This window comes from Erythrolamprus reginae, chromosome 10 (assembly GCF_031021105.1).
Source record: "Erythrolamprus reginae isolate rEryReg1 chromosome 10, rEryReg1.hap1, whole genome shotgun sequence".
In the NCBI taxonomy this organism is placed as follows: Eukaryota; Metazoa; Chordata; class Lepidosauria; order Squamata; family Dipsadidae; genus Erythrolamprus; species Erythrolamprus reginae.
Window position 1 is genome coordinate 35,630,857 of NC_091959.1, and position 27,895 is coordinate 35,658,751.

The following is a 27,895-nucleotide window of genomic DNA, read 5'->3' on the forward strand; positions in this document are numbered from 1 at the left end:
ATGAATTAGGTTCGTAAGTAGAGGTGCCACTGTATTGATTGTTTCCTCATTGCTTCTTTGACCGCAATGACAATCACTAAGTGTTGTACCACATGATTCTTGACAAATGTCTCTTTTTCTTTTATGTACACTGAGAGCATCTGCACCAAGACAAATTCCTTGGCCAATAAAATTCTATTCTATGACAATCATTAAGTGATTTTTACCTCATGATTCTTGACAAACGTCTCTTTTTCTTTTATGCACACTGAGAGCATCTGCAGCAAAGACAAATTACCTGTGTGTCCTCACACTTGGCCCTATAAAGAGTCTGCGGAGAGGGGCGGCATACAAATCTAATAAATTATTATTATTATTATTATTATTAATAATTATTATTATTAATTATTAATTATAAATGATTCTATTCCAAAAATAAACAGGAGGTGAACTGGACGGAGGCTGGTCACCGCCTCCTCTAATAGACACTCACCTGTCCGAAGGCCCCCCCGGGTCTCCTCCTGACGAGGCCTGACCTAGTCCACGGGTGGGTGGGGGAGGGGCGGCCCTTGGAGATGAGGCTCCCGGACTTCCACCAGGGGGCTCCCGTGAGAGGGTGGAGGGGCCCGGGGCTTTTGAGGGGCTCCGCCAGGCTCTCCAGCCAGGAAGCCAGAGGCCCCTTCTCGGCGTGGCCCCCGCCGCCTTCGTCACCAACGGGGGGGGGGGGCGGCACTCGATGGATTTCCCCTCAACGGCCCGGCTGGAGACCTCCCGGCCTCCTCTCGTCCTTCCTCCGGGAGGGCGGCGGCTTTCCCCGCAGAATATGCGGGTGTCGGAGAGCCTCGGCTGGCTGGCCTCAGCCCTCGAGGCCGCCCCCTCCGCGCCTGCCGGCCTCTTCTGCGGCCCTTCCCGCCCGCCGACGGAGCCCCCCGAGGGCCAAGCGGGGAGGAGCGGGGCTCCCCTCGAGGAAGGAGCCCCCGGCGCCGCGCCTGCCCAGCAGAGGTCGCGCCTGCCCGGCCCCGAGACTCCGGCCGGCGGGCGGGGTGGGCGCGGCGGGGCGGGGCGGCCGCCGGGCGGGCAGCGGGACTCGAGGGCGAGCGGCGAGCCGGGAGGAGCAGCCGGCCGGCCGGCGGCAAGCAGGTAAAAGCGCGGGCGGCGGGCGGGGCGACCATCGCCGAGGGAGGCGGCAGGAGAGAGGCGACTCCGGACGCCCTTCGGGGAAGTTGCCGTCGGCTCAGCAAGGCGCCTTCGGCCGGCGACCTTGCGACGGAGCCCCGACGGAGCCTCCCCTGCGCCTTCGGCCCCCGCAGCGGCGGCGGAGCCCTCAGGGTGGTCGGGCGAGAGGCGTCGTCGAGGGGCGCGGGGGGGGGGGTGTCGCTGCCTGCCGGGCTCTGCGGGAGACCCCCCTAGATTGCACCCCCGTTTGTTCCGGCGGATAGGCGGGGGCGGCTCCTGCCGGGGGGGGGGGCTTCTCCGACGGGAAGGGTTGGGAGCGGGCCCGGCACCTGCTGGGCAGTTCGGGGAGACTGAGGCTCCGGGAGGGGGGCGGAAAGTTGGGGGGCTCCGAGGGGGGACCCAGAAGGGCGGGCGGTCTGCTGGCGCTCTCCTCCCTCAAAAAAGAGAGAAGTCCCGCTGAGGCAGCTCCAAATCCGCCGTCGCGGCTTCGGTCAGCGGCCGAACCTCTGGATCAGCCGGGGCCCCTCTCGGGGGCGGGGAGACCAAGTGAGAGTCAGGAGCCTTTGCTCCCCCCCGCCCGTCGGGGCTTTTGAATCGGGAGGGGGGGCGTCCTGTAGGTGGGAGCGGCCGCCTTGGTCCCTGGAGGTTTTACCTTCGGCCTCCTTCCGCCCCCTTGAGGACCCAGGGAAGGTCTCTGCGTGAAAGAGAAGCCCCCCCCCTTGCAAGGCTGCCCTCTCGAGCAGGTCCACCGCCCCCCCCCTCAGTGTCCCTGTCTATGGCAATGCTGGGGATAATAAGGGGGTGTTAATCTTTAATTGTCTTTTGAAAGTTCCTCCTCCAAGGAGAGCCTCCCCCCCAGTGGGGAGGGCACGGCAGAGCTCCCTGTGCCCCCCTCCATACCCAGGGAAGGAGTTGTGAGTGGAGAGGCAGGGTGGAGAGCCCCCCCTGCCCCCCCTGTGAAGTGTGACTGGGGGTGGGTGTGCAGGACTCCTCTGCCCTGGGAGGGGGGGCGTGTGGGCAGGAGGGCTCCCAGCCTGGACCGATTCCCTGGGATGCTTTCTCAGGCCTGGGAGTGTGTGGAGGGTCCCAGGCCGGACCGGTCCTCGCTGGCACAGGTGGGCCATCTGGGGGCTTCAACTCTGCCTACTTTACCTGGCCAATAGAGGGGGGTCCCAGTTGAAGGGCTCTGTGTCTCAGCTCCCCCCCCCCCCCGACCAAAAACTGAAGTCAGCCCTAAAACAGCATTTTCCAGCCAGCGTTCCAGCTCTGGGGCCTTGTTGTCCATTAGACAGAGAAAGGTGCCATCCAAAAATGTTAAACGAGGCTTCAGTTTTCGTGCAGTTATTGCTTTGCTGTAAAATACATCCAGGATTAGAACCAGAGCCGAACCCAATAAATAACCAGCAGCAGCCGCTGAAAACATCTTTGGCTCTGAGTCTTTGCCAAAGCGGAAAACATTTGCCAAAGAGTTCCAGTCCAGCAACTGAGATCTCTCCTGTGTGTGTGTGTGTGTGTGTGTGTGCCACCCCTCCCCATAAAAAGGCCAGGGGGATGGTCAGCTATTTTGGGGGGGGGGCAGGCTTGGCAAGCAGCAGGGTCCGTCGGTAGCAACAGATTGAGGAATGGGAATCTGGGAGAGTCTCTTGGATCAGCTCTGAGTCTTCGGAGAGGGGGGTGGGCATACAAGTCTAATAAATTATTATTATTATTATTATTATTATTATTATTATTATTATTATTATTATTATTATTATTATCATCGAACTGCCCTTCCAGTCCAAGGCACCAAACTCTGGGGGAAGGACTGGCAAATGGGGAGGGGCGTCTAGGGGGCACCCAGGAACTTCTCGGGTGAGGATTGATGCGTCCACCTCGGTCTCCAGCCTCCTTGCTCTCTTTCAGCACTATTGCCTCCTCCCCCCAACTGGTCCATATGGTTGGTTCCCCCCCTGAAGCCAGGGGTTTTATGGAGGTGGGGGCAGCGTGGGTGTCTTTGCTGCCATGGCTTCTTTAGTGCTTGGAAGGCTAAACCCTGCTATTGTCCTCGCATTTACTGTACAGTTGTGGTCTTCTGGGTCTTTTAGACCCGGAGAAAAAAAAGGTTGGTTTTAGCTACTGGAAGTGTTTTTTAAAATACTTTTTTGCTAGTATACTAATTTGAACATTTCTGAACACAATGAAATGAAAATTGAAATGAAAAAAAATTAATGCTTATTTGTTTATTTTGCTCAGAAAAGCCCCCCCCCCCCCGGCTGTGTGCAATTTTTTTCACTTTATATATAGATTAGCCTGCCAAATCTGAATTTTTGACTATCTTTTGCATTGGCATACTAATTTGAAGATTTCTGAACATAATGGAATGAAAAATGAAATGAAAAAAATTGATGCTTATTTATTTTGCTCAGAAATGGGCCTGCCCCACCTGAAAGGGAGCCTCCAGGAGGAGCCGCAGGTGAGCCTGCCCCCTCTCCCCCGGTGTCTCTCCTGGGCTTTGGGGGTCCAGCAGTGGGTCCTCTCTCCTTCATGGGTCCACCGGGAGACTCTCAGAGTGCTGCTGGGACAGTCCCCTCACTTCCTCACTCAGGAGGAGCCCCTTCCTCCCTGGGCTCCTGGCAAAAGAGCCCCAGACGAAGCAAGCGTCCAGGTTAGATGAGTTTGGTGCCTTGTGCGAACGCTGGCATTGGCGGTGTGTGTGTGTGTCTGTCCTTCTCATGGCCGCTATGCCAGGCTCAGGGCTTCCAAGCCTGCCCGGCCCCATGGAAATAAGGCTTCCCCCCCTTTGGGTCTCGAAGAGGTCAGTTCTGAAAGGGAGACTTTTCGGCGGCTTCTCCAGCTGCAAAAATGCGCAATAATTTATTAGACACAACAATAATTTATTAGACTTGTGTTGAGAAGATTCAGCTGCTGTGAGATGTTGGGAGCCCTTTGAAACTCCCGGACAGCCACAGCTGCGTTTTGCCCAGTCTGCAAAGAAATGGGCTGCTCGTGTGCTCTGGGCATTTGGAGGGGGATCCACCCAGGTGGCCGATCAACTCAAGAAGCCCTTTTGCCTTGCACACATCTTGATCAGCTCGGCTCCTCTTAGCATTGGTTCCATTCTGGGAGGGAGGGAGGGAGGCAGGCTCACCCACCTTGCTCTCGCATTTGGCTTTCTCTCTGTGTTATTGGATGTATAATTAATTAATTGATTGATTAATTAATCAATTAATTGGATTTGTATGCCGCCCATCTCCGAGGACTTGGGGCATCTCACAACATATCAAACAGTATTATTATTATTATTATCATTATTATTATTATTATTATTATTATTATTATTATTATTATTGTGTCAATACAACATAGCAAACAAAATCATTATGCTGGATTTCATATTTCATCACCAGTCGGGCGCTTCCCAAGCACCTAGGACTCTGTGATGTAGCGGCGAATTATGTTTGCCGATCCCAGTAAAGCGGCCTTTTGCAATTAACAGATGGAGATTTTGTCAATTCCGATGGTTTTCAAATGTCCACTGAGATCCTTTGGCACTGCGCCCAGCATGCCAAGGACCACTGGGACCACTTTCACTGGCTTATGCCAGAGTCGTTGCAGCTCGATTTTTAGATCTTCGTATTTCACTAATTTCTCTAGCTGCTTCTCCTCAATTATTATTATTATTATTATTGTTGTTGTTGTTGTTGTTATTATTATTTATTAGATTTGTATGCCGCTCCTCTCCAAAGACTCGGAGCAGCTCACAACAATAAAGCACAGTACAAATCCAATGATTAAAACAATTTTAATATGCAATGTACAAATCTAAAAATCCAATTAATTTCACTAAAAAACTTTAAACGTTTTGTGCAGCATGTTATTTATTTATTTTTATTTATTTATTTATTTTGTCCAATACACAACAATACACAATGAAGGTTATAGAGGATATAGTAGAGAAGAAATACGAGTGTTCACTTATTGGTTTACCTGGCTCAACAAATAATTCAAAGCACAAACTGCTCAAACCTTGGCCCAGCTCTGGTGCTCTCGGGCCTGCAGGTTCGACAACAGAGCCAAGGGGGTGTTTTTTTCTTAACCTTGCAAAAGTCCAGCAGGATAGAGCCAATTCTGTTCTTTTGCACCCTTTCTGAACAGTCTTCATGGGCAGCCCCATGTAGTCTGCACTTGAATGAAATGGCATGCAGCTGCAGGAGTGACCCTGGTGTGAATGCGCCAGGAACTTGCGCAAAAGACAAAGCTGTGAAAAAGCTCTCTGGCCCACGTCTGCCATCTGGTTCTTCAGTCCAGGGAGGCTCCCAAATTGCACCCAGAATCCCCCAGACGAAGAGAGCCAGGAGAGCTTTTAGGTGAAGCCTTGTCCCCCACCCAGACCCCTCCCGGCCCCAAAACAGGGTCTCCACCACATCCCTCAGAGGGCCCGGGTTGAGAGACCCGTCTCGAACAAATACCTTCTTCAGGGACACTAACTCATTTTCTCATGCAGCTAGTCCTCAACTTATAACTTGAGCCCAGCTTAAAGGTTATAAGTCATGCCAGTTGTTAAATAGGTCAGCCCTAATATTACAACATTTTTTAATGTTTTATGACCAACATTAACCTGTTGGTCATAAAGCGAATGCCATGGTTGTTATGCAAACTCTGTGGTCAGTAAGCAAATCCATTGCTTGCAATGGGAGGAACTAAATAGTAGATTTCCACCCCCACCCCCCCAAAAAAATAATGCTTAAATCTCAGGCCTGTGACAACCACTCATAACTGGAGGACTGCCTGTAACAAAAGTGAAGTTATTTCACCAGTTGCAGCCCCAAGGAAGGAATTGCCCTCCCCTTCGATCTCACAGGGAGGTTCTGACTTCTGCACCTGTCAATCCAGAACCCACCTTCTGCCCCTCTTCACCAAGGAGGGCCGGGCACCTGCTTCCCCCACAAACGGGGGGGGCATCCGCTGGTGAGGAGGTGGATTGGCCCCACTGGCATTGTGGTTAGCCGATCAGAGTCCGTTTTGGAGTGAGTGGCATATAAATACAATTAATTAATTAATTAATTAATTAATTAATTAATTAATTAAAGGCGGTGGGGGGCCCTCCCTAAAGCTCATAGGTAAGAAAGTGAGGACAAATAAGGGGAAATATTTCTTCACCCAGAGGGTCCTTGGTTGATGCAATTCCCTTCCTGAAGAGGTCGTGACAGCTGTCAGCCTGGAGAGTTTCAAGGCAGGATTTGACAGATTCATGGATGCCAAGTGTATCAATGGTTATTGAAACGGATGTCCATGTGCCGCCTCTATGTCGGTTGAGGCAGGCAGGATTCCCTTGAGTACCATTTGTTGGGGGTCAAGGGAAAGGGAGGGTCTTGCCTTCTCTTTCTGCTCAAGATCCCCAGGGACATGTGGTGGGCCACTGTGTGATACAGAATGCTGGACTCGATGGGCTTTGGCCTGATTCAGCAGGGCTCTTCTTAGGTTCTTTAAAGCCATGCCCACTTAGGGTGCCCCTTCCCCTGAAGGGCCAGGGCTGCTCTGCATCATGGGGGTGCAGACCCAACTCAGGATGCCAGGCTGGCTGGGAGGCAGCATTGAAAGTGTGAAGGGAGGGAACCAATCAACCAGGAATCTGGCATCCGGGCAGCAGGCGGCTTCTTTATGAGAAAGTGGGGAGTGGGAGGGATGATGTCAGAGGAGAAGGGCGAGTTTACATTGCCAGGCTCTTCGTGGTGGCCTTGGAGGCCCCTCCTTACCCAAGTAGGACATGGAGGGATGCTGTGCCAAAACTGAGCCGCTGCCACTGTGTCTCGGAGCACGTCCTGGTCTCCCCTCTTCCCATACAGTCGGGGGGGGGGGGCACTTCCATGGATTGTGAGGGACGGACAGCACCACCATCTCCTTCCTAGGCAGGGAGAAATTTTTTTTTCAAGTAAATTTTTTTCTCTCTACATCATAAAATACAAAAAACAATATGCCTTCTATTTTGTTACAATAAAATAGTCTTATATAATCAAATTATACACTCTTAAATCCCATCTATTGAATTTCAGTTATCATCACACACCACTTATTCCATTCTTTCTAATTTCGTCATCCAGATAAATCTCCATTAATGTCTAATTAAATCCGTCATTAATATTCCATAAACTATTGGTAAAATCAATATCTTTCGCATCTTGTAATCTGAATATCAAAGCTGTAGTGCCTCCCTCCCTCTTAGTACAAATCTCAAAACAGACTAAAAACCCTTATACGTAATTTTATTGGTATAAAGATTATATACTTATACTATATCAGTTAAAAAACAAAACAAATACAAGCATTTAAATTCATAAATTATTATGCCATTATTATATTTCATCAAACCCCTCTTGATAAATTAAAACTAAGCAATAAAAACAGATATCTTGATTTTCAAATCTGTAAATGCCATTTAATGAACCAATCCGAATTGAATAAACTTTAAAAGTCTAAATTAAACCCATTTCATTTACTAAATTACTTCATTATAAATTTTATCAGGGTTCATAAATCCTCTACTACTAAATAAATCAAAAAATAACTACAAGTCTAATAAATAATAATAATAATAATAATAATAACAACAACAACAATATATTAGACTTGTATGCCGCCCCTCTCCGAAGATTCGGAGCAGCGCACAACAAATAATACAGAAATACAAATCTATTACTAAAAACAATTATAAAAATCCCATTATAAAACAGTCATACAATCCAAACAAACTATACATAAAATGGAACAACTATGGGTATGTCAATTTCCCCAAGCCTGGCGACATAGGTGGGTTTTCAGAAGTTTGTAAAAGGCAAGGAGGGTGGGGGCAGTCCTAATCTCTGGGGGAAATTGATTCCAGAGGGCCGGGGCCGCCACAGACAAGGCTCTGCCCCTGGATCCCGTCAGACGACATTGTTTAGTCGACGGGATCCGGAGAAAGCCAACTCTGTGGGACCTAATCGGTCGCTTGGATTTGTGCAGCAGAAGACGGTTCTGGAGATATTCTGGTCCAATGCCCTGTAGGGCTCTATAGGTCATAACCAACACTTTGAATTGTGACCAGAAACTGATCGGCAGCCAGTGCAGGCCGCGGAGTGTTGAAGAGACCTGGGCGTATTTAGGAAAGCCCATGTTTGCTCTTGCAGCTGCATTCTGCATGATCTGAAGTTTCCGAACACTTTTCAAAGGTAGCCCCATGTAGAGAGCGTTGCAGTAGTCGAACCTCGAAGTGATGAGGGCATGAGTGACTGTGAGCAAACTAAAATTAAAAAACTATTATAAAGTCCAAATTGAATAAACCTTAAAAGTCTAAGTTAGCCTAAAGGCAGCTCCGGTGGAAGTCTGCCACCTGTCAGGGAAGAGGCCTCGTGGAGCTGTCCCATGTCCTGAAGGTGGTCGCAGCAGAGGAGTGCGAAGCCCAAGGAGGCTCTGCTGGCAGAAGATCCCGGGGTGGGGTGGGGTGGGGGTGTCCCCAAGAATCCTGAATGAGGGAGACCAGCCTTTGGGAAGGGCCAGCCAAGCCTCTGAGTTAGGCAGTGGAAGTTTGGTTAAACTGGTTCTGCTGCACTAACCCCAGCAACCAATTAGGTCCCACAGAGTTGGCCTTCTCCGGGCCCCCTCGACAAAACAATGCTGTCTGGCGGGACCCAGGGGAAGAGCCTTCTCTGTGGCGGCCCAAGCCCTCTGGAACCAACTCCCTCTGGAGATTAGAACTGCCCCCACCCTCTTTACCTTTCGTAAGCTATTAAAGACCCATTTATGTTGTCAGGCATGGGGAAGCTGAGCCCCTGGATTACATTATTTATGTATGGTATGAGTGTGTTGTATGGTTGTTAATTAATGGGTTTTAGACTTATTTTAATGTATTAGATTTGTTACATTGTTGTTATTGTTGTGAGCCGTCCTGAGTCTTCGGAGAGGGGCAGCATTCTAATAAATGAATGAATGAATGAATGAATGAATGAATGAATAAATAAAACGCCTACTGGACACAATAATTTAATAATAATAATAATAATTTATTAGATTTGTATGCCGCCCCTCTCCGAAGACTCGGGGCAGCTCACAACAATAATAAAACAGTGTGACAATGTAAACAAATCTAATATTAAAAAAGCATCTAAAAAATCCATCATTTAAAAACCATGCAACACATGCATTCCATACATAAAACCATAAAAGCCTGGGGGAGATGTCTCAATTCCCCCATGCCTGGCGATATAGGTGGGTCTTAAGTAATTTGCGAAAGACAAGGAGGGTGGGGGCAGTTCTGATCTCTGGGGGGAGTTTGATTCCAGAGGGCCGGGGCCGCCACAGAGAAGGCTCTTCCCCTGGGGCTCGCCAGACGACATTGTTTAGTCGACAGGACCCGGAGAAGGCCGACTCTGTGGGCCTTATGGGCCGCTGGGATTCGTGTGGCAGAAGACGGTTCCGGAGGTACATACTTTTGGAAGGCAGCCTTTGCATTTCCTGCACAATACGGTTCAGATTCCCACGCAGGTGGCTCTCCTCTGTCTTCTGTTAGCAAGATGGGAATGTTGCCTGACTTCCCTAGAGGGAGGGGCCAGCCAGAGGGACCCTCTCTTGCAAAGCAGAGCTTCCTGTTCCTGGTTGCTTTGCCCCAGGACACAAAGCAACAAGTTGAAGAATTGCCAAAGAAATGCTTGTAAGTTGAGGGATTTGCAACCATTTGTTTAGCAACTGTTAAAAGTAGCAGCTTGAAAAAAGCAACATCCGGCCCTCTGCACTTACAGCTCTGCGCAGCATCCCAACAGACTCCATCCGGGACCGCCCCCTGCCGCATGAATCCCAGTGACCAGTTAGGTCCCACAAAGGGGGCCTGCTCCAGGTCCCGTCAACAAGACAATGTCACTTGCCTAGGGGAAGAGCCTTCTCTGTGGGGGCCCTGCTGTCTGGAATCAGCTCTCCCCTGCTTATGGATGAATGTATGTTGAATGGAAAGCATGTTGGTGGATTGGAATGACTGTTTTTAAATTGAAATGGGTTTTAGACTAGTTGTTTTTAGTTATTATTGGTTTTTAGATTTGTATTGTTTTTACATATTGTAAACGGCCCCGAATCCTTGGAGAGGAGTGGGATACAAATCCAAGGAAAGAAAGAAAGAAAGAAGGAAGGAAGGAAGGAAGGAAGGAAAGACAGAGAGAGAGAGAAAGAAATAAGGAAGGAAAGAGAGAGAGAGAGAGAGAGAGAAAGAAAGAAAGAAGGAAAGAAAGAAAGAAAGAAAGAAAGAAAGAAAGAAAGAAAGAAAAAGGCACAGGATCCAAATTTAGGCACTTGGCAACCAGCCTGCATTTGTGACAGATGCCGTATCCCAGGATCACGTGATCACCATTTATGACCTCCTGGTGAATGAACAAGTCAACGGGAGAAGCCAGATGTGCCCAACAGCTGCATGGCTCACTTGACAGCCGCCTTGCTCAGCAATGGAAGTTCTGGTCCCAGTTGTGGCCACAGAAGTCGGGGGGGCTCCTTTTGGAGCCGAGGGGGCTTCCCAGCCTTGGTGGCCTTCGACTGGCAAAGAATTCTGCCAGCATCTGTGGGAGGTGAAGCCCGGCTGCCTTGAAGCTGCTAGAGTTGAGACGGACTCTTTGCCTCGCCAGAGGGAAGAGAGGGGAGCAGGAGACGGGGGTCTGTTGGGCCAGAGAGAGACCCTCCACCCTGGGCAAAGCGCAGACCTTCCCCGGGAACACCTGATAGGCACCTGGGCAGGGAGCGGAGCATCGGGAGGGGGGCTGGGCCTCCTCCAAGCGACCAGAAGTGAAAAGGTTGGCTATTAATACTTAATTTCCTCCTATTACCGGAAACAGACCAAATATCCAAGATAGGTTAGAAATGCAATTAGTGGCAAAGGAAATGAGAATGTTCATGTTCTCTTTCCATGGATACTATTATTTTATTTGCACACCGATATTATGACAAAGTGGCTGTTTCACTACTACCCTGCCTCGCCATGCGCCCCTCCTTGGCCTTGCAAATCGTGGCTGACAATTGGTCCACCTGTTAGCCCAGATTGGTTATTTTGGATTGCCCTGCAAGGACACTGGAAGGTTAGTTTCCCTCCTTCCTAAAATGGACCTGGTAGCATTTGGGAGACTATTTAGTTTCCTGTCTGAGAGAACCGGGTGCGAATGTGTGCCTGCGAGTCAGGGTTGACTCCTGGCACTGCCTTGTTGAGCCCTTGTTGTGAGGGTTTTGGAGAGGTTTCCTATTTGAGAGCCAAGAGGGACTGGCCCAAAATCCTCCAGTGACTTGAATTCTGGAGGTTGCAACGCCTCGGTCTCTTCAGCCTTGAAAGACGGCGTTGAAGGGGTGACTTGATCGAAGTGTATAAAATCATGCATGGGATGGAAAAGGTGGATAGAGAAAAAATCTTTTCTCTATCACACAATTCTAAGACAAGGGGGCCCTCCCTAAAACTCATAGGTAAGAAAGTGAGGACAAATCAAGGGAAATATTTCTTCTTCACCCAGAGGGTTGTTGTTTGATGGAATTCACTTCCAGAAGAGGTCGTGACAGCTGTCAGCCTTGATAGCTTCAAGGCAGGATTAGACAGATTCATGGATGCCAAGTGTATCGGTGGTCATTGAAATGGATGCCCATGTGTCGCCTCTATGTTGGTTGAGGCAGGCAGGATTCCCTTGAGTGCCATTTGTTGGGGGTCAAGGGAGAGTTTTGCCTTCTCTTTCTGCTCAAGATCCCCATGGACAATTGGTGACAGAATGCTGGACTCGATGGGCTTTGGCCTGATTCAGCAGGGCTCTTCTTAGGTTCTCATGTCTCTCTGTCTTTCTTTCTCCTTCCCTCCCTCCCTCTCTTTGAGTTGAAACAGGCAGGATTCCCTTGAGTACCATTTGTCGGGATTTAAAGGAAAGGGAGAGTTTTGCCTTCTCTTTCTGCTCAAGATCCCCAAGGACAATTGGTGGGCCACTGTGTGACACAGAATGCTGGACTCGATGGCCTTTGGCCTGATTCAGCAGGACTCTTCTTAGGTTCTTATTGAGGAGAACTTGGACTCCTAGTTTGTAGTTCGGTACTTTCAGCCACTACCCCGACGTGACTATCAAAATGAGCCGAGGTGCCGCAGCGGATAAAGTGCAGTACTGCAGGCCACTAAAGCTGACTGCTAGATCTGCAGGTCAGCGGTTCAAATCTCATCACCGTCTCAAGATTGACTCAGCCTTCCCTCCTTCCGTGGTGGGTCAAATGAGGGCCCGGATTGTGCGGGCCAATATGCTGGCTCTGTGTAAAAAGTGCTATTGCTAACATGTTGCAAGCCGCCCTGAGTCTAAGGAGAAGGGTGGCATTAAATAAATAAATAAATAAATTGATTAATTAAATTAAATTAAATCAGATAGATTAGATAGATAGATAGATAGATAGATAGATAGATAGATAGATAGATAGATAGATAGATAGATAAGAAAGACAAGGTTGGGCTGCCGTAGAAGATGAAGGCTGAAGCTGTGGGAGAGCCGAGCAGCTGTGCAGCAATTCAGATTTTACGAGAAAGTTTCCATAATCATTTATAATAGTACAGATGCTAGAGATGTAAACATTTATTTTCCACAATCATTCTGTCTTCTCACCAATGACGTTCTAAACCAAGGAGAGAAAATGGAGAAGAGACGCTGCCTAGTTTTGAAACTGCCTCTTTTGCAGTTCGATGCCGTTGGGGGCTTGGCTGAATCAGTGTTGCTGTACAGGTAGTCTCCAGTTAACGACGGCGAATGGGTTAATGCTGATCGAATGAGATACTGCCTGGATCCAGCCCTGTATGATAGTGAGAGCACATGTTTTAGGAGGGTTTTTACGCTACTTTTAAAAATTGTCTTTTACTTGCTGGAAGCTGCCCAAAGTCCTTTAGGAGTCAGGCGGCATAGAAATAAGACAAATATAATAATAATAATAATAATAATAATAATAATAATAATAATAATAATTTATTAGATTTGTATGCCACCCCTCTCCCTAGGATTTGGAGCGGCTCACAACAAATAATACATGAGATACAAATCCAATATTAAAAACAATTTTAAAACCCTTATAAAAACAATCATACAGTTCAGACAAACCATACATGAAATGGAAAAGCTAGGACTATGTCAGTTTCCCCCAAGCCTGGTGACAAAGGTGGGTTTTCAGAAGTTTGCGAAAGGCAAGGAGGGTGGGGGCAGTCCTGATCTCCGGGGGGAGTTGATTCCAGAGGCCCAGGGCCGCCACAGAGAAGGCTCTTCTGGGTCCCGCCAGACGATATTTTTTTGTCAACGGGACCCGGAGAAGGCCAAATCTGTGGGACCTAATTGGCCGCTGGGATAGATAGATAGATAGATAGATAGATAGATAGATAGATAGATAGATAGATAGATAGATAAAAATGACAATTAGGACAATCAATGATGGCAGTCCTGGCATTGCTGGTTGGAGAAGCTCGTGTGACTGGGCTGACTTCATGAACATCAGAAATCATGGTTAATGCGACTGTGGGATTCTGCAGCAACTCAAACTCTGAGACAGGCTATTACTGCCATGTGTTCAGCACCATCATAAATTGGGACAGTTGCTGGAGAATTGTGTATTAAATGAGGCCCACCTGTGCTTTTAAACGTAGTCATCAAGGAAGACTGAGATAGATTGGGCTGGGGTGGCAGAGGCAGCCTAAGAATACAGGGGTGGTTTTACGTCCATCAACTGCTACATAAGCAGACAGATGTTATACTAGCACGAAAACCATGACTCCTTCATTTGTAGTAAGTGAAAGTGGGTGGCCAAGACAAGTTGCTATATGCCAGGTAGGAATGAAATAACAACAGCATCTCCAAAGGACGGAATCATATTCTGTAAATGGCAGAACGGAACGGAATGGAATAGAATATTTTTATGATTGGACACACAAGGAATTTGTTTTCAGTACATAAGCCCATAAGGATATTGCTGTGGGATCTCACAAGTTTTCTCTCTTGAGGATATTTAGTTTTAAATTCCAAAGTGCGGTGTTTGTGGAGCTGAGCTGCAGTGAAATACTGTCATCTGTACCTTAATATCACTCTTTTTGATGCCCCATTGTAGCATTTTTGGCTTCACTGCATCCCGTGAGGAACGGGAAGAATCCTTTGGACATCATGAGTGGCTTTTACATTAGTATTTCTCAACCTCAGCAACGTTAAGATGTGTGGACTCCAACTCCCAGAATTCCCCAGATACCATGGTGACTGGGGAATTCTGGAAGTTGAAGTCCAGGTGCAGTGTTCCCTCGATTTTTTGGGGGGGTGCGTTCCGAGACCGCCCGCGAAAGTCAAATTTCCGCAAGTAGAGATGCAGAAGTAAATACACAATTTTTGGTAACATTTTAAACCCCTAAATTACCATTTCCCATCCCCTTAACAACCATTTACTCACCATTATTACTGGTACTCACCATTGAATAAGACACTTAGTGATCCTGATATTTATAAACATAATTATTTATTAATAATAATTATTTTTTTGTGATAACAATGTTGATTGGGTGAGATTTTGGCCAATCAGCAATGGCAGATGAAAGTTTGATGATGACGCATGACATCATAGGGCAGGAAAAACCGCGGTATAGAAAAAAACCCCGCGAAGTATTTTTTAATTAATATTTTTTGAAAAACTGTGATATAGGCTATTTGCGAAGTTTGAACCCGCGAAAATCAAGGGAACACTATCTTAATATTGCCAAGGCTGAGAAACACTAATGTAAAGGCCACTCATACTGTCCAAAGGATTCTTCTTGGGATCCTGTTTCCCAGCAATTCTAATTGTCCGACTGCAGGGGCTCAAGGACCGCTTTTTCTGTCACCTATCAGCACCCTCTTCACCTGCATTGGCCAAAGTCCACTGGTGGTCATCACGGAAGAAAGCGCTCTCTTCCCTGCCAGGGAGGCAGGCGTCACAAGCGATGCAACACTCGCCACAGACAAATAAAGTGATTCCCTAGTTGTTAGTTTCCTCCAGCGTGAGTGTGGCAAGAAATTATGCATTTGACAATGCAGAAATTACTCCCTGAGATTGACCTTCCCAATGGCTTTTGCACTGGCTAAAAAGTCTGATTCATCATGTGGTCCTAGTCCTTCTCCTCTTGAAATCACCTAAGAACAAGGAGCATGGGGAGTCCAGTGATCTTTGGCCATGGCACTGCGGTTGCTACTCCATGCTGTGCCACCACAAAACCCACATTTGGACTCATTGTGTGTCCACGAGGAGTTGATGAAGAATGCAGCTGCTGTGTGTGGGGTGGTGGTGGTGTCCCCCTCATTGAGAATATCCATCATTATTACTTTATTACATCCTGCAGCCAAAAATAATACAAATTACTTTTGAGGCCTCTGGGGATCAGCAGATCATAAAGTAGCCTCAACAATACTCTGGTTACTTGTTCATCAAATTGACTAGTTTACAGGGTGCGTTCCAAAAGTAATGCAATTTGTTTTAAAAAAGTAATTTATTGAACAGATTTGCATAAACACTTAAAATTCTTCAAAGCACTGTCCTTGGGCCTCTACACATTTTTTCAAGGGACTCTGCCATGACCGGTATGTGCCCTGGAAGGCGTCTTCAGGGATCTCTCGCAGGGTCTTTGTCACGGCTGATTGGATTTCTTCTATGGATGAAAAACGGGTTCCTTTCAGGGCTGAATTAATCCAAGGGAACAAAAAGAAGTCTGCTGGGGTGACATTAGGACTATGGGATGGTGGGGCAGCGTTGGCACCTGGTGTTTGGCCAGGAACTCATGGACTCATAGCGCGTTGTGGCAAGGCGCGTTGTCGTGATGGAGTTGCCAGGTAGTGGAGATGTCTTTTCTCGTCCTGATGACCCTTTTTCGAAGTCTTTCCAGCACATTCACGTAGTAGGCAGCGTTAACTGTCTGTCCTTGAGGAACAAACTCCTTATGGACCACTCCTTTACTGTTGAAAAGGACAATGAGCATTTTTTTCACTTTGGATTTGCCCATTCTTGCCTTTTGGGGCTTGGGGGACTGGTCAATGTGCCACTCAGAGCTTTGGCGTTTTGTTTCTGGGTCGTATTCAAAAACCCAGGTTTCATCACCAGTGATGACGTTGTCCAAATAATCAGGTTCAATTTCTATACGTTGCAAAAGTTCACTTGAAATTTCCAATTCCATTTTTTTTGTGACACGGTCGATGCGCAGAGGTTTATAATAACTGACGTCCTGCCACTTCCACAGCATGGAGAACACTGAGACCGGTTTCGCGGCAAAGCTTAGCGTCCCCCCCACCTACTCCAAGTGGTTTGATCCCATTCCAACCAATAGGAGCGGCGTGGGAAATTCAATTGCATTACTTTTGGAACGCACCCTGTACTCCTCTGGAGCGTCACACCCTTCCTTGACTTTCCCCAGCACTGATGAGGAAGGCTGAGCTGACCAGAGACTCTCTTCCCAGGACGGTGACCTTTCGACTCAGGCCAATGTGGGGCAAGATCAGGGATGTGCTTTAAGAAAGGGCTGCTGGGGTGGGGGGAGAGGGGAGGCAGCTCCTGAGTTTTAAGCCCTTGGCTTATGTCTTCCTTTTGATCAATAACTCCAGAAGAAATGGAAGAGGGAGACTTACATGTCTCTGGAACTGGGAGTTAGACGCTGGTGGGATTCTTCCACGGCCAGGAAGGAATCGGTCCTCGATGCAAGACCCAGATTCCTGAGCAACATTGTCTGTTTTCAAAAGGCTTTTCTAGATCTCATCTGTGCCTGGATAAAATTCTCAGACTGTGGCTTCTAGCCATTTCCTGTCAAACTAAATCAGGCAAATTAGATACGTGATACAGCAAGCATGCATAAATTATGAATATAAAGCACATGTTCAGTGTGCACAATTTTCTTAAAGTATGGATCTTCTGATGAAAGGGCAGCTCCAGAAATCTCCCCAAGCCAACTTTGGGAGTGTGCTAACAGAACTGGCTACAGATTTGGCCATAATCTCAGCCCACTGGTCACTTCTGAAGGACTTTGCAGCCACCCCAGGAAGCTATCAGATGGCTTTGGAGTGGGTCTCACCATTCATCCCTGCACAAAGCAGCACTTTATTTATTTATTTATTAATTTTCTATGCCACCCTTCTCGAGATGAATCAGGGGGGCATACAACATTATAGATGCAACAATATATATACAGTGATACCTCGTCTTATGAACTTAATTCGTTCCATGACCAGGTTCGTGAGTAGAAAAGTTAGTAAGACGAAGAAATTTTAGCCATAGGAATCAGTGTAAAAGCAAATAATGTGTGCAACCCCATCCCAAAAGTCACCCCTTTTGCCTTGCACTGCTGGGAAACCCCACCTCCGGACTTCCGTTGCCAGCCGAAGCACCCGTTCTTGCATTGCTGGGATTCCCCTGAGCCTCCCTTCACTGGGATTCAAAGCAGCGCCGGTAAAAATGAAGGGAATCCCAGCGAGGGGAGCCTCAGGGGAATGCCAGCACTTCGGTTGGCAATAGAAGTCCGGAGGCGGGGGTTCCCAGCGAGGGGAGGCTCAGGGGAAATCCCAGCGTTTCTGCTTGCAACAGAAGTCTGGAGGCGGGGTAACCCAGTGGTGGCAGCTTGGGTTCGTAACATGAAAATAGTTTGGAAGAAGAGGCAAAAAAAGCTTAAACACCGGGTTTGTATCACGAAAAGTTCGTATGAAGAGGGGTTCGTAAGACGAGGTATCACTGTATAAAAAAATATAAATTACTTTAAAAAGAATTGTATAAAATTACTAAAAATGTTAGAAAAACCCCATATGCGTTCATACACATTCATCCAGGTCAACCATTCATCATGTTGGCCGGAGACAACCTCAAAACTCACGCCCCCGCCATTCCCTTCTTAAACTGAGGGGGGGGGCTCACACCCACACAGGGCACCTCCTGAAGGGGTGCAGCCATTTGCCCTCACTCGTCTCAGGTCTGAGGATCCGGGTTGAAACTACGGCCCCCGCCATGACACTCAGGCAACATCGCAGAGCCTGGGCTTTTGTGGAGGTCACAAGGAGGGGTTTGGTGGATAGTGGAGTCAGGAAGTTGAAGAATAACTGATGGGGAAGCCAAGACCCTCCCCTTTCAGGCCCAAGTACAGCCACATGGGTGCTGGCCTAGGAATGGGAGACCCCTGCCCGAGTCCCCTTCTCTCATCCCCACTTTCCTCACAGGGTGGGATGTGGGGTGGGGAAGAAGGGGGGGAGCCACTTGAACTTCTGAACGAAAGGCAGAATATACTAAAGCAGTGATGGCGAATCTATGGCACAGGTGCCACAGGTGGCACGCGGAGCCATATCTGCCGGCATGTGAGCTGCTGCCCCAGCTCAGTTCCAGCACACTGGGGTGCCCTAGCCAGCTGATTTTTGGCTTTCACAGAGGTTCTTGGAGGGCGTTTTCAGCTTCCGGAGGGCCTCCAGGGGGGTGGGGGAGGCCTCTGGAGCCTAGAGAGGGTGAAAAACGGGCTTACCAGGCCAACCAGAAGTTGGAAAACAGGCTGTTTCTGGCCTCCAGAGTGCCTCCTCAAGGCAGGGAAGGCAATTTTCACCCTCCCCAAGCATTGAATATTTATTTATTTATTCATTCATTCATTCATCCATCCATTCATTCCAATACACAATAATACATAATGAGGGTTATAGAGCATATAATCAGGTAGAATGTATTAAAGGGAGAATAGAAGAGAAAATATAGGAGTGAAATATAACTATGAGAGAATAGCAGAAAAAGATATAGGGATAGAAGAGAAGATATATGAGATATGGGAGAGACAATAGGACAGGGGACGGTAGGCACTCTGGTGCACTTTTGCACGCCCCTTACTGACCTCTTAGGAACCTGGTGAGGTCAACTGTGGATAGTCTAAGGATAAAGTGTTGGGGGTTAGGGGAAGATACTACAGAGTCCGGTAATGAGTTCCACGCTTCGACAACCCGATTACTAAAGTCATATTTTTTACAGTCAAGTTTGGAGCGGTTAATATTAAGCTTGAATCTGTGGTGGGCTCTTGTGTTGTTGTGGTTGAAGCTGAAGTAGTCTTTGACAGGCAGGACGTTGCAGCATATGATCTTATGGGCAATACTTAGATTATGTATGTGGGCACTTGCTCAGGCGTGACATGCTTTTGGCACCCGAGGGAAAAAAGGTTCGCCATCTTTGTACCAAAGGATAAACAATGAAAGCTCAGGGGCGGCCCGAGTGGCGGCTGCTCTGTTGAAGGATGTCTCTGGTTTCCATCTCATTGTCTTTTTCTTCCCCCCCCCCCCACCATGCAGAATGTCCCACGGAGTGTCCCCTGGACCCCCTCCCAAGGGGCTCCTCTCGGAGGAAAAGTGAAGCCCTTCTGTCCCTGCGGAGCGGATGTGAATCGTCAAAGGCAGCTTCGGACGGAAACAGGTGTTGCTGAGCGGTCATCTGGAGGATGAGTCGGCTCTGTGCGGAGGGCCACGTCTTCTGCCCTGCCTGGAGCCTGGCCAAGCCTTGGCCCCCTGAAGGCCGGCCGACGCGCTCTGCCTTCGCAGCCTCCGGGCACAAGGGCTCCCGGCCCCTGCTCTGAGCTGCCCTCACCATGCTAGTTCCCGGGGACGAGAACTTCATAGCAGACGTCATCTACATCACCTTCGAACTGGTCATCGCCCTCCTGGCCATCTTCGGGAACGTCCTGGTCTGTTGGGCCGTTTACCTGAACAGCAACCTGCGGAACGTCACCAATTACTTTGTGGCTTCCCTGGCGGTAGCCGACATCGCGGTGGGGGTCCTGGCCATCCCCTTCGCCATCACCATCAGCACCGGCTTCTGCGCCTTCTTCTATGGCTGCCTCTTCATCGCCTGCTTCGTCCTGGTGCTGACCCAGAGCTCCATCTTCAGCCTCCTGGCCATCGCCATCGACCGGATTATTGCCATCCGGATCCCTCTCAGGTAAATAGGGCAAAGATGCAGAGCCGAATAACCGAATTGGAGACCTTGCAGACCTTCTAGATCAACCCCCTGCTCAAGCGGCACAGCCTGTCCCATTTCAGACAGGTGGCTGTCCAGTCTCTTCTTAAAGGCCTCCAGTGATGGAGCTCCCACAATGTCTGAAAGCAAATCCTTCCTCCACTGGTTAATTGTCTTCATTGTTAGGAAGTTCCCCCATAATTCCAGGTTGCTCTTCTCCTTGGTTAATTTAATTTAATTTATTAGATTTGCATGCCGCCCGTCTCTGGAGACTCGGAGTGGCTCACAACAATCACAACAATATACAAATCCAATATTTAAAAAGAAAACAAAACATTTTAAAAACCCATCATTAAGAACCATACAATACAATCATACCATTCATAAAAGTTATATGTGCTCAGGAGTATCTCAGTTACCCCATGCCCGGCGACAAAGGTGGGTCTTGAGTAACTTGCGAAAGGCAAGGAAGGTGGGAGCCATTCTAATCTCCAGGGGAGTTGATTCCAGAGGGCCGGGGTCACCACAGAAAAGGTTCTTCCCTTGAGGCCCGCCAGATGACATTGCTTAGTCGAAGGGACCTGGAGAAGGCCAACTCTGTGGGACCTAATCGGTCGCTGGGATTTGTGCGGCAGAAGGCGGTTCTGAAGGTATTCTGGTCTGATGCCATGTAGGGCTTTATAGGTCATTATCAACACTTTGAATTGTGACCGGAAACTGATCGGCAGCCAGTGCAGGCTGCGGAGTGTTGACGAAATGTGGGCAAATCTAGGAAGTCCCATGATAGCTCTCGCGCCTGCGTTCTGCACGATCTGAAGTTTCGGAACACTCTTCAAAAAGTAGCCCCATGTAGAGAGCGTTGCAGTAGTCGAATCTTGAGGTGGTTAGTTTCCATCCATAGGGGGGGTGGGGTAGTATATAATTTTTTTCTTTTTCTCTTCCTTAAAATAAAGACATACATAAATGAAAAACACAGCATCAATACACCATAACTATACATAACTATAATTATAACTATATATATAATTGGCTAAATATTGACCAGAGAATCAAATTTGAGTGAGGGGCAAGGATGGGATCTGGAACAAACACAGGAATGCTTAATAAATTTGCAGATGGCACAAGTACAGTGGAGTTACTATTTTCCTAAAAGACAGAAGTAAATAGCACAGGTTGAAAATAGCAGAATTAAATTTAACAGAGAGAGGTTCCAAGTTGTTAATGGAAATGCACATTAAGAATTTCTTATTTTTTTTAAAAAAAGGAATAGCAATAGCACGGCTTTTTATTGGTAATAAATGGGCTGATCTTTAAGAGCTGGCATGAATTACAGTCCAAAGAGCTTTTACTCTATTGATCACCATCTTCTTCCCTTTTTCAAACTTTGCTTTTATTGTCTTTTTTTTTTTTTGGGGGGGGGGGGGGTGTCACAGCCAAAACTCTTGTGTCTCCCCGCAGTGGGTTCTCATCAGGCTCCTTTTTGCAAAACTGCCCACCAAACCTAGTTAGACAGGGACCACTTTTATTTCTCACGGTTTTCTGAATGCACTTGAACAGATGATGGTTCAAGCATCAACTTTTCATGAACGTGGCTTTTAGAAATCTCCTTTATGAGCCCGGAAGGAATTGTCTTCAATTACAAAATCCCCACAAGCTGCTCCAGGGAGTCCCCAGGGCCTCTCCAAAGGCCTTGAAAGTCTCTCCCAGGCTTTCTCCCATCATCCCCGCAGCCTCTTACTCTGTAAAAGACCTTGGGATACTCATTTCAAATGACCCGAGGGCCAAAGCCCACTGCAACAACATCATCAAAAAGGCTTCAAGAGTTGTTAACGTAACGCAGCTTCTGCTCTGGTAATCTCACACTATTAACCAGAGCAAAGAAAACTTTTGCCAGACCCAATCCTGTCTGGAACCCACACCGCATTTCAGACACAAATACTCTAGAAAATGTCCAGAGATACTTTACTAAAGGAGCTCTCCACTCCTCCACTTGTAACAGAATACCCTACGCAACTGGATTTACAATCTGTTCTGCCGGGCTCTCTGATAGGAGCCTCCCGAAAATTCAAGGGTACAAATTTCAGACACACACACGTTTGAAAATTCAAAACAATGTTCTTTATCACAAAATTCAAAATAAACAAAGCACTCTTTTTGTATTGCAAAGAGCACTCTTCCCAAAACAACCGGCTAGTCTGTACAATTTCCCTTAAGCAGTCATTAAGTACTTAGCTAGCAGCTGTGAAGAAACTTCACACCCCTTCTTCTTCCAAAGAAGTGAGACACACATACACGTTGCTCTGCTTTGTTTTCAAAGTCGTGAAAAAGCAACCAAGTCCAGCAACACAAGATTCCTGACAAACTCCGATCAGATATTCTTCCACCACGGCCAAAACCATATGCTGCTATTTTTAGCAGCAGCCCTAATTACTGGAGCCCCATCCAAACACAGGTGGCCTTCCTTATTTCCTGTAATATGTTCTTACTTGGTTTTTTCTACGCATAATTCTGCGCTTGCGTGGGTCCAAAACATCTTCATCCGAATCAATGGAAGATAAGAGAGATTGACTGCCTGGGCTGTGTGCCAATCCCCCCTCTGCCGAGTCACTCCCACCTTCTTCTTCATCCGAGGAGACTAAACTCTGAACTGATTCTGTCGGCAATAACACAGGCCTGTGACATGTTGAATTTTCCCCTGCATCCACCTCCCCATTCCCTGGGGCAGGAGCTGGATCAGAGCCAACCACAACACAATCCTAGGTTTAGAACTACGTTGCCTTTAACACGACCTAAGCATAGCCCATAAAATTTAAGAAGCTGGGGCAGAGCAGCCCCCAGGCTCAGGAAGCGGAACTGGCCGATCAAAGTTGTGTGATGGATAATCTGGGCTTGACCATCCAAAAGCCAGGCTTAAAGGCAAGACCTGAACAAAATATCCTAGTTTTATTTATAATACGTGTAAGCTGCCCCCTTTCCCTTCTTGATGCTCAGGGGAGAACATCCCCCACGGCTGTAGCAGGCAAACATCCCCGTCCACCAGCCCCATCAGAGTTCCAGCTGGAACAGGAAGCATTTCCAGTATTGATCAGAAATCTCTTTTTAAAGGAAAACAACTATTATCAGCACAGAGAGAAAAAGCGCCTCATGTCATTGGTTCCAGGAATCAATATACATGAGGTGGACAAAAAAACGGAAACACTTGACTTTTTGGCATCATGTTTGAACATGTTCAAATCAATGAAAACTTGACATATTTTAATTCTGTTATTTGGTATGTTTTTTTAAACTACCTTTTTTTAAACAGAAATTTAAGGAAATTGGTTATAACCTTCTAGAAATGGCAGACCTCTCAGACTTTCAAAGAGGCCAAATTGTAGGTGCCCGAATGTTTGGTGTTTCAAGAGGTCATGTCTCAAAAGTAATGACTGCTTTTGAAAGAGAAGGGAAAACGTCCTCAGCCAAGCACAGGTCTGGTCGAAAGTCGAAGTTGTCTGAGAGAGACCGTCGGACTCGAAAGGGAATTGTTAGAGTGGATCACAAGACTGTAGCTCTTAAAGTCACTGCAGAGCTCAATAGACACATACAGAACCCAGTTTCCACCAAAACTGTTCAAAGGGAGCTTCACAAATCTGGATTCCACGGAAGAGCTGCAAGGTGTTTCCATTTTGTTTGTCCACCCCCTGTATTACCTTGTTTTGTGTCGATCATCAATTTACATGAGCCCTGTCTTTATCACAACAAATGCCACATGATTTCAATGGATTGCCTCACATGGTTATATATTTGGGTCTGAATGTGCACGGGCCAAAGATGAGTCCACTCCACTGATAAGTGTCCAGGGGGTGGGCACTGTTCCTGACCCCAGGGCCTTCCACCCCTTGCAGCTGGGAAAGGATTCTGGCTGTGCCGAGTTCTGGTGATACCCAGAAGGAGATTCCCTCTACCACAAAATGGCCTCATCACTTCATGGCTGGGAACTGTAGCCATATGAATAGAGTCACCAACAGACACCATCACTATTCTGAGATTAAGTTTCCAGAATTCTTTCCACAACGAACAAATTCCCAGATTATTTACAGTGTGGATAGAATTATAAATCCCTGGCTTCCTGTTGATGGAGGATCCTTTGAGGATGAACTTAACAAAGCTTGGGGTTTCTTTTAAGGTGTAGCTTCAGTCAGTTCCCATCTACTTCTAAGGAAGGATCAAAATTGAAGTGAGGGCAATGCCAGGCACGGCTTGAGATCTGTTGAGGAGGTGGATTGAACCCCATAGAAACACAGAAGATTGAGGGCAGAAAAAGACCTCCTGGTCCATCAAGTCTGCCCTTATACTATTTCCTCTATTTTATCTTAGGATAGATCCATGTTTATCCCAGGCATATTTAAATTCAGCTACTGTGGATTTACCGACCACGTCTGTTGGAAGTTTGTTCCAAGGATCTACTACTCTTTCAGTCAAAGAATATTTTCTCACGTTGCTTCTGATCGTTCCCTGAACCAACCTCTTGGGTTCACTTTCCTATTAAAAACACTTCCCTCCTGAACCTTATTTAACCCATATTTAAATGTTTCGATCATGTCCCCCCTTTCCCTTCTGTCCTCCAGACTATACAGATTGAGTTCATGAAGTCTTTCCTGATACGTTTTATGCTTAAGACCTTCCACCATTTTTGTAGCCCGTCTTTGGAACTGTTCAATTTTATCAATATCTTTTTGTAGGTGAGGTCTCCAGAACTGAACACAGTATTCTAAATGTGGTCTCACCAGCGCTCTATATAGCGGGATCACAATCTCCCTCTTCCTGCTTGTTATATCTCTAGCTATGCAGCCAAGCATTCTACTTGCTTTCCCTACCACCTGTTGTGGTTAGCTCTGCCCCAGCTCCTGCCCCAAGGAATGTGGAGGTGGATGTGGGGGAGACATCCACATGCCGCAGGCCTGTTTTGCTCCCAGTAGACTCTGCCGATGAAGTCTCCTCTGACCAAGGAAGTGTGAGTGACAGGGAAGAGGGGAGTTTGGCAGACAGCCCAGGAGGAGATCAGCCATCTGTATCATCCCTGGATTCTGAACAAGAATTAATGACACATCCACGCATGCGTAGAGTGATGCATAGGAGACAACAACTGAAGGATTATTACAAGAGAAAATGAGGCCACCTGTGGTTGGGTGGGGCTGCTGTAATTAGTGCTACAGATAAAAGTGCAGCCTGGTGTTTTAGCCTCATGGCAGTTTATCTGATTCATTGTTCATCGTGGTTTTTGCTGTTCAGGATTGTGTGTGTGGACTTTCTGGACTTTAGAATTGGACTCAATTTCCCAGTTATTGGGTGAGCAATTGGACTGCATTTAACCTGTGCCTTGTGTATACCAGAAAATCCCTTTGACATTTAAAAAGGGAGCTGTTTCTGTTTTTCTGTTTATAAAAGCTTTTGGGTTTTCCTTTTATCATGTGTGTGTGTCTTCCTGGACTAATTACCCTGTAATTATGGGCGGTTGAGACACGCTGGCAGAACACCGCCTAACTACACTGTTCACCCATTTCGAGACTCAGAAATCCCCTAAATCCTTCTCTTCTGAAGTTTTTGCTAACACAGAACGTCCAATACAATACTCAGATTGAGGATTCCTTTTGCCCAAGTGCATTATTTTACATTTGGAAACATTAAACTGCAGTTTCCATTGCTTTGACCACTTATCTAGTAAAGCTAAATCATTTGCCAAATTACAGATGCCTCCAGGAATATCAACCCTATTGCACACTTTAGAGCAGTGGTCCCCAACGTTTTTTCCACCAGGGACCAGTTTCAGCAAGACAATTTTTCTATGGCCCGGTGGGGGCGGAAAGGGGTGTGGTTGGGGGCGGGATTAAGCATGGGGGTGCTGGTCCTCCCTGCCCCTCTTTCCCGCCATCGCCCTGTGGCCGGCAGAACCTGCCTCCCAAGCCCTCTTGCCCAGTGGGAGCTAAGTGCTGGAGAGAGGGGGTCAGGCTGGCCCTCCTGCCTCCCCCCAGCCAAAAACGCAAAAGCGCCCCACCGCAGAAGCCAAAAGAGGCTTGAGCCTCTCGGTCCTTCCCGCCCCTCTGTCCCGTCCATCGTCCTGTGGCCGGCAGAATCTGCCTCCTGAGGCCTCTTGCCCGGCGGGAGGCGAAGCGCTGGAGGGAGGGGGTGGCGGCATGAGGGCCGGCAGCTGCTGACTCCACGGACCGGTGCAACATGCCCCGCGGCCCGGTACTGGTCCGCGGCCCGGTGGTTGGGGACCCCTGCTTTAGAGTCATTGTTGGCCAGGCCAACCACCACCGGCCACATCCCTCAGCACCCGATCCCAGCTCTCTTGCGGTGGGGCGATTCTGCAGCAAGAAAAAGCTGGAATCTGGACACATGCTATGAATTGGTCAGTTCTGCTACCTTCTCTTCCTGTGTGGACAGGATTTCATGCGTTGCCTTTCTCTGCTCTCTTTCCAGGTACAATGCCCTGGTGACTAGCTCCCGTGCCAAGGCAGTCATCGCCGTCTGTTGGTTTTTATCCTTCATTATTGGCCTGACGCCAATGCTGGGCTGGCACCTGAAGACTCCGGAAGAGACCGGACAGAACGAGAATAGGACCAACTGCAGCAGCCACATGATGCACTGCTTCTTCGCGACGGTGGTCACCATGGATTACATGGTCTACTACAACTTCTTCGCCTGCGTGCTGGTCCCCCTCCTTCTGATGTTTGGGATCTACTTGAAGATCTTCATGACGGCCCGGCAGCAGCTCAAGCAGATGGAGAACAAGATGATGCAGCAGCAGCATGGGGAGCGGTCCCGGTACATCCTGCAGAAGGAGGTCCACGCAGCCAAGTCCCTGGCCTTCATCGTGGGCATGTTTGCCGTCTGCTGGCTGCCGCTGCACCTGATCAACTGCTTCACCCTCTTCTGCCCCACCTGCTCGAGCCCTCCCCTCGGGGTCATGTACCTGGCCATTATCCTCTCCCACGCCAACTCCATGGTGAACCCCCTGATCTACGCCTACCAGATCCAGGAGTTCCGCGGCACCTTCAGGAAGATCATCCAGCGGCACATCCTGGGCAGGAAGCAGGGCTTCCGGTCGGCCACGGCCAGCCGCAGGACTTCCGCTCACGACGGGGAGACCGAGAACACGGCCGTGCAGATCAGCAGCGCTTCGCTCGGCTTCTACTCCAGCGGGGAGTTTAGGAGCATCCACGAGGGGGGCGGGCCTGGGGGGCAGAGCATCTGCATGGAATGGACCCCGAGCCAGAACGGACGGACCGGAGGAGTGAACGGGCACCTTGGACTTCCCTGCCAAAATGGGGAGCTCCCAAAAAACGGAGCCCCTTAGCCAAGGGCCTCCCTCCCTCTTGGGGCTCCCGGGTTTTACGGCAACGCAAAGGCTCCATTGGAAGCCTCAAAGGCGTCCGGAGGGATACTGGACCTTCCTAGGCTGCAGCATGAAAGGAGGGGGGGGCAGAGGACTGCCAGGACCAGGCAGGAACTTTGCAGGTGGGGGGAGGTGGGGTCAGCAAGCCAAGGAGTTCCCCTGCACTTCATGGAGGCTTCAGGGGATCTCGGAGGAGGAGGGAGGGGCAGCAGCCCATGTGATCATAACAGTCAGTGGCCAAATTTTGCCAGAGTCCAGGTGTGGAAGAACATGGAAACGGCATGGGGGGGTGGTTGAGGGAAGGCTGGCCAGTGGTCATCGAGTCCAACCAGCTGCCTGGCCAGAAGCCCCAACAATCCTTGTGTAAACGCCATTGTTTGTGTAAGAACACAAGTAGAGTGTTCTTCAGTGTGA

The 27,895-nt window shown here is 48.3% G+C and overlaps 1 protein-coding gene across 1 annotated transcript; it reads left to right on the forward strand.

Annotated features, from left to right (window-relative positions):
• Nucleotides 1-1,039: 1,039 nt before the first annotated feature.
• Nucleotides 1,040-27,895, forward strand: ADORA2A (adenosine A2a receptor). Its single transcript, XM_070762347.1, has 3 exons — nt 1,040-1,119; nt 19,443-20,085; nt 26,566-27,895. The coding sequence occupies exons 2-3, from the start codon at nt 19,736-19,738 to the stop codon at nt 27,440-27,442; spliced, it is 1,227 nt and encodes a 408-aa protein (XP_070618448.1). The 5' UTR covers nt 1,040-1,119; nt 19,443-19,735; the 3' UTR covers nt 27,443-27,895.

Coding starts and splice junctions, on each gene's coding strand:
- ADORA2A (XM_070762347.1), top strand. CDS start 19,736: ATGCTAGTTCCCGGGGACGAGAACTTCATAGCAGACGTCATCTACATC. Junction 20,086..26,565: donor GCCATCCGGATCCCTCTCAG/GTAAATAGGGCA, acceptor CTCTCTTTCCAG/GTACAATGCCCTGGTGACTA.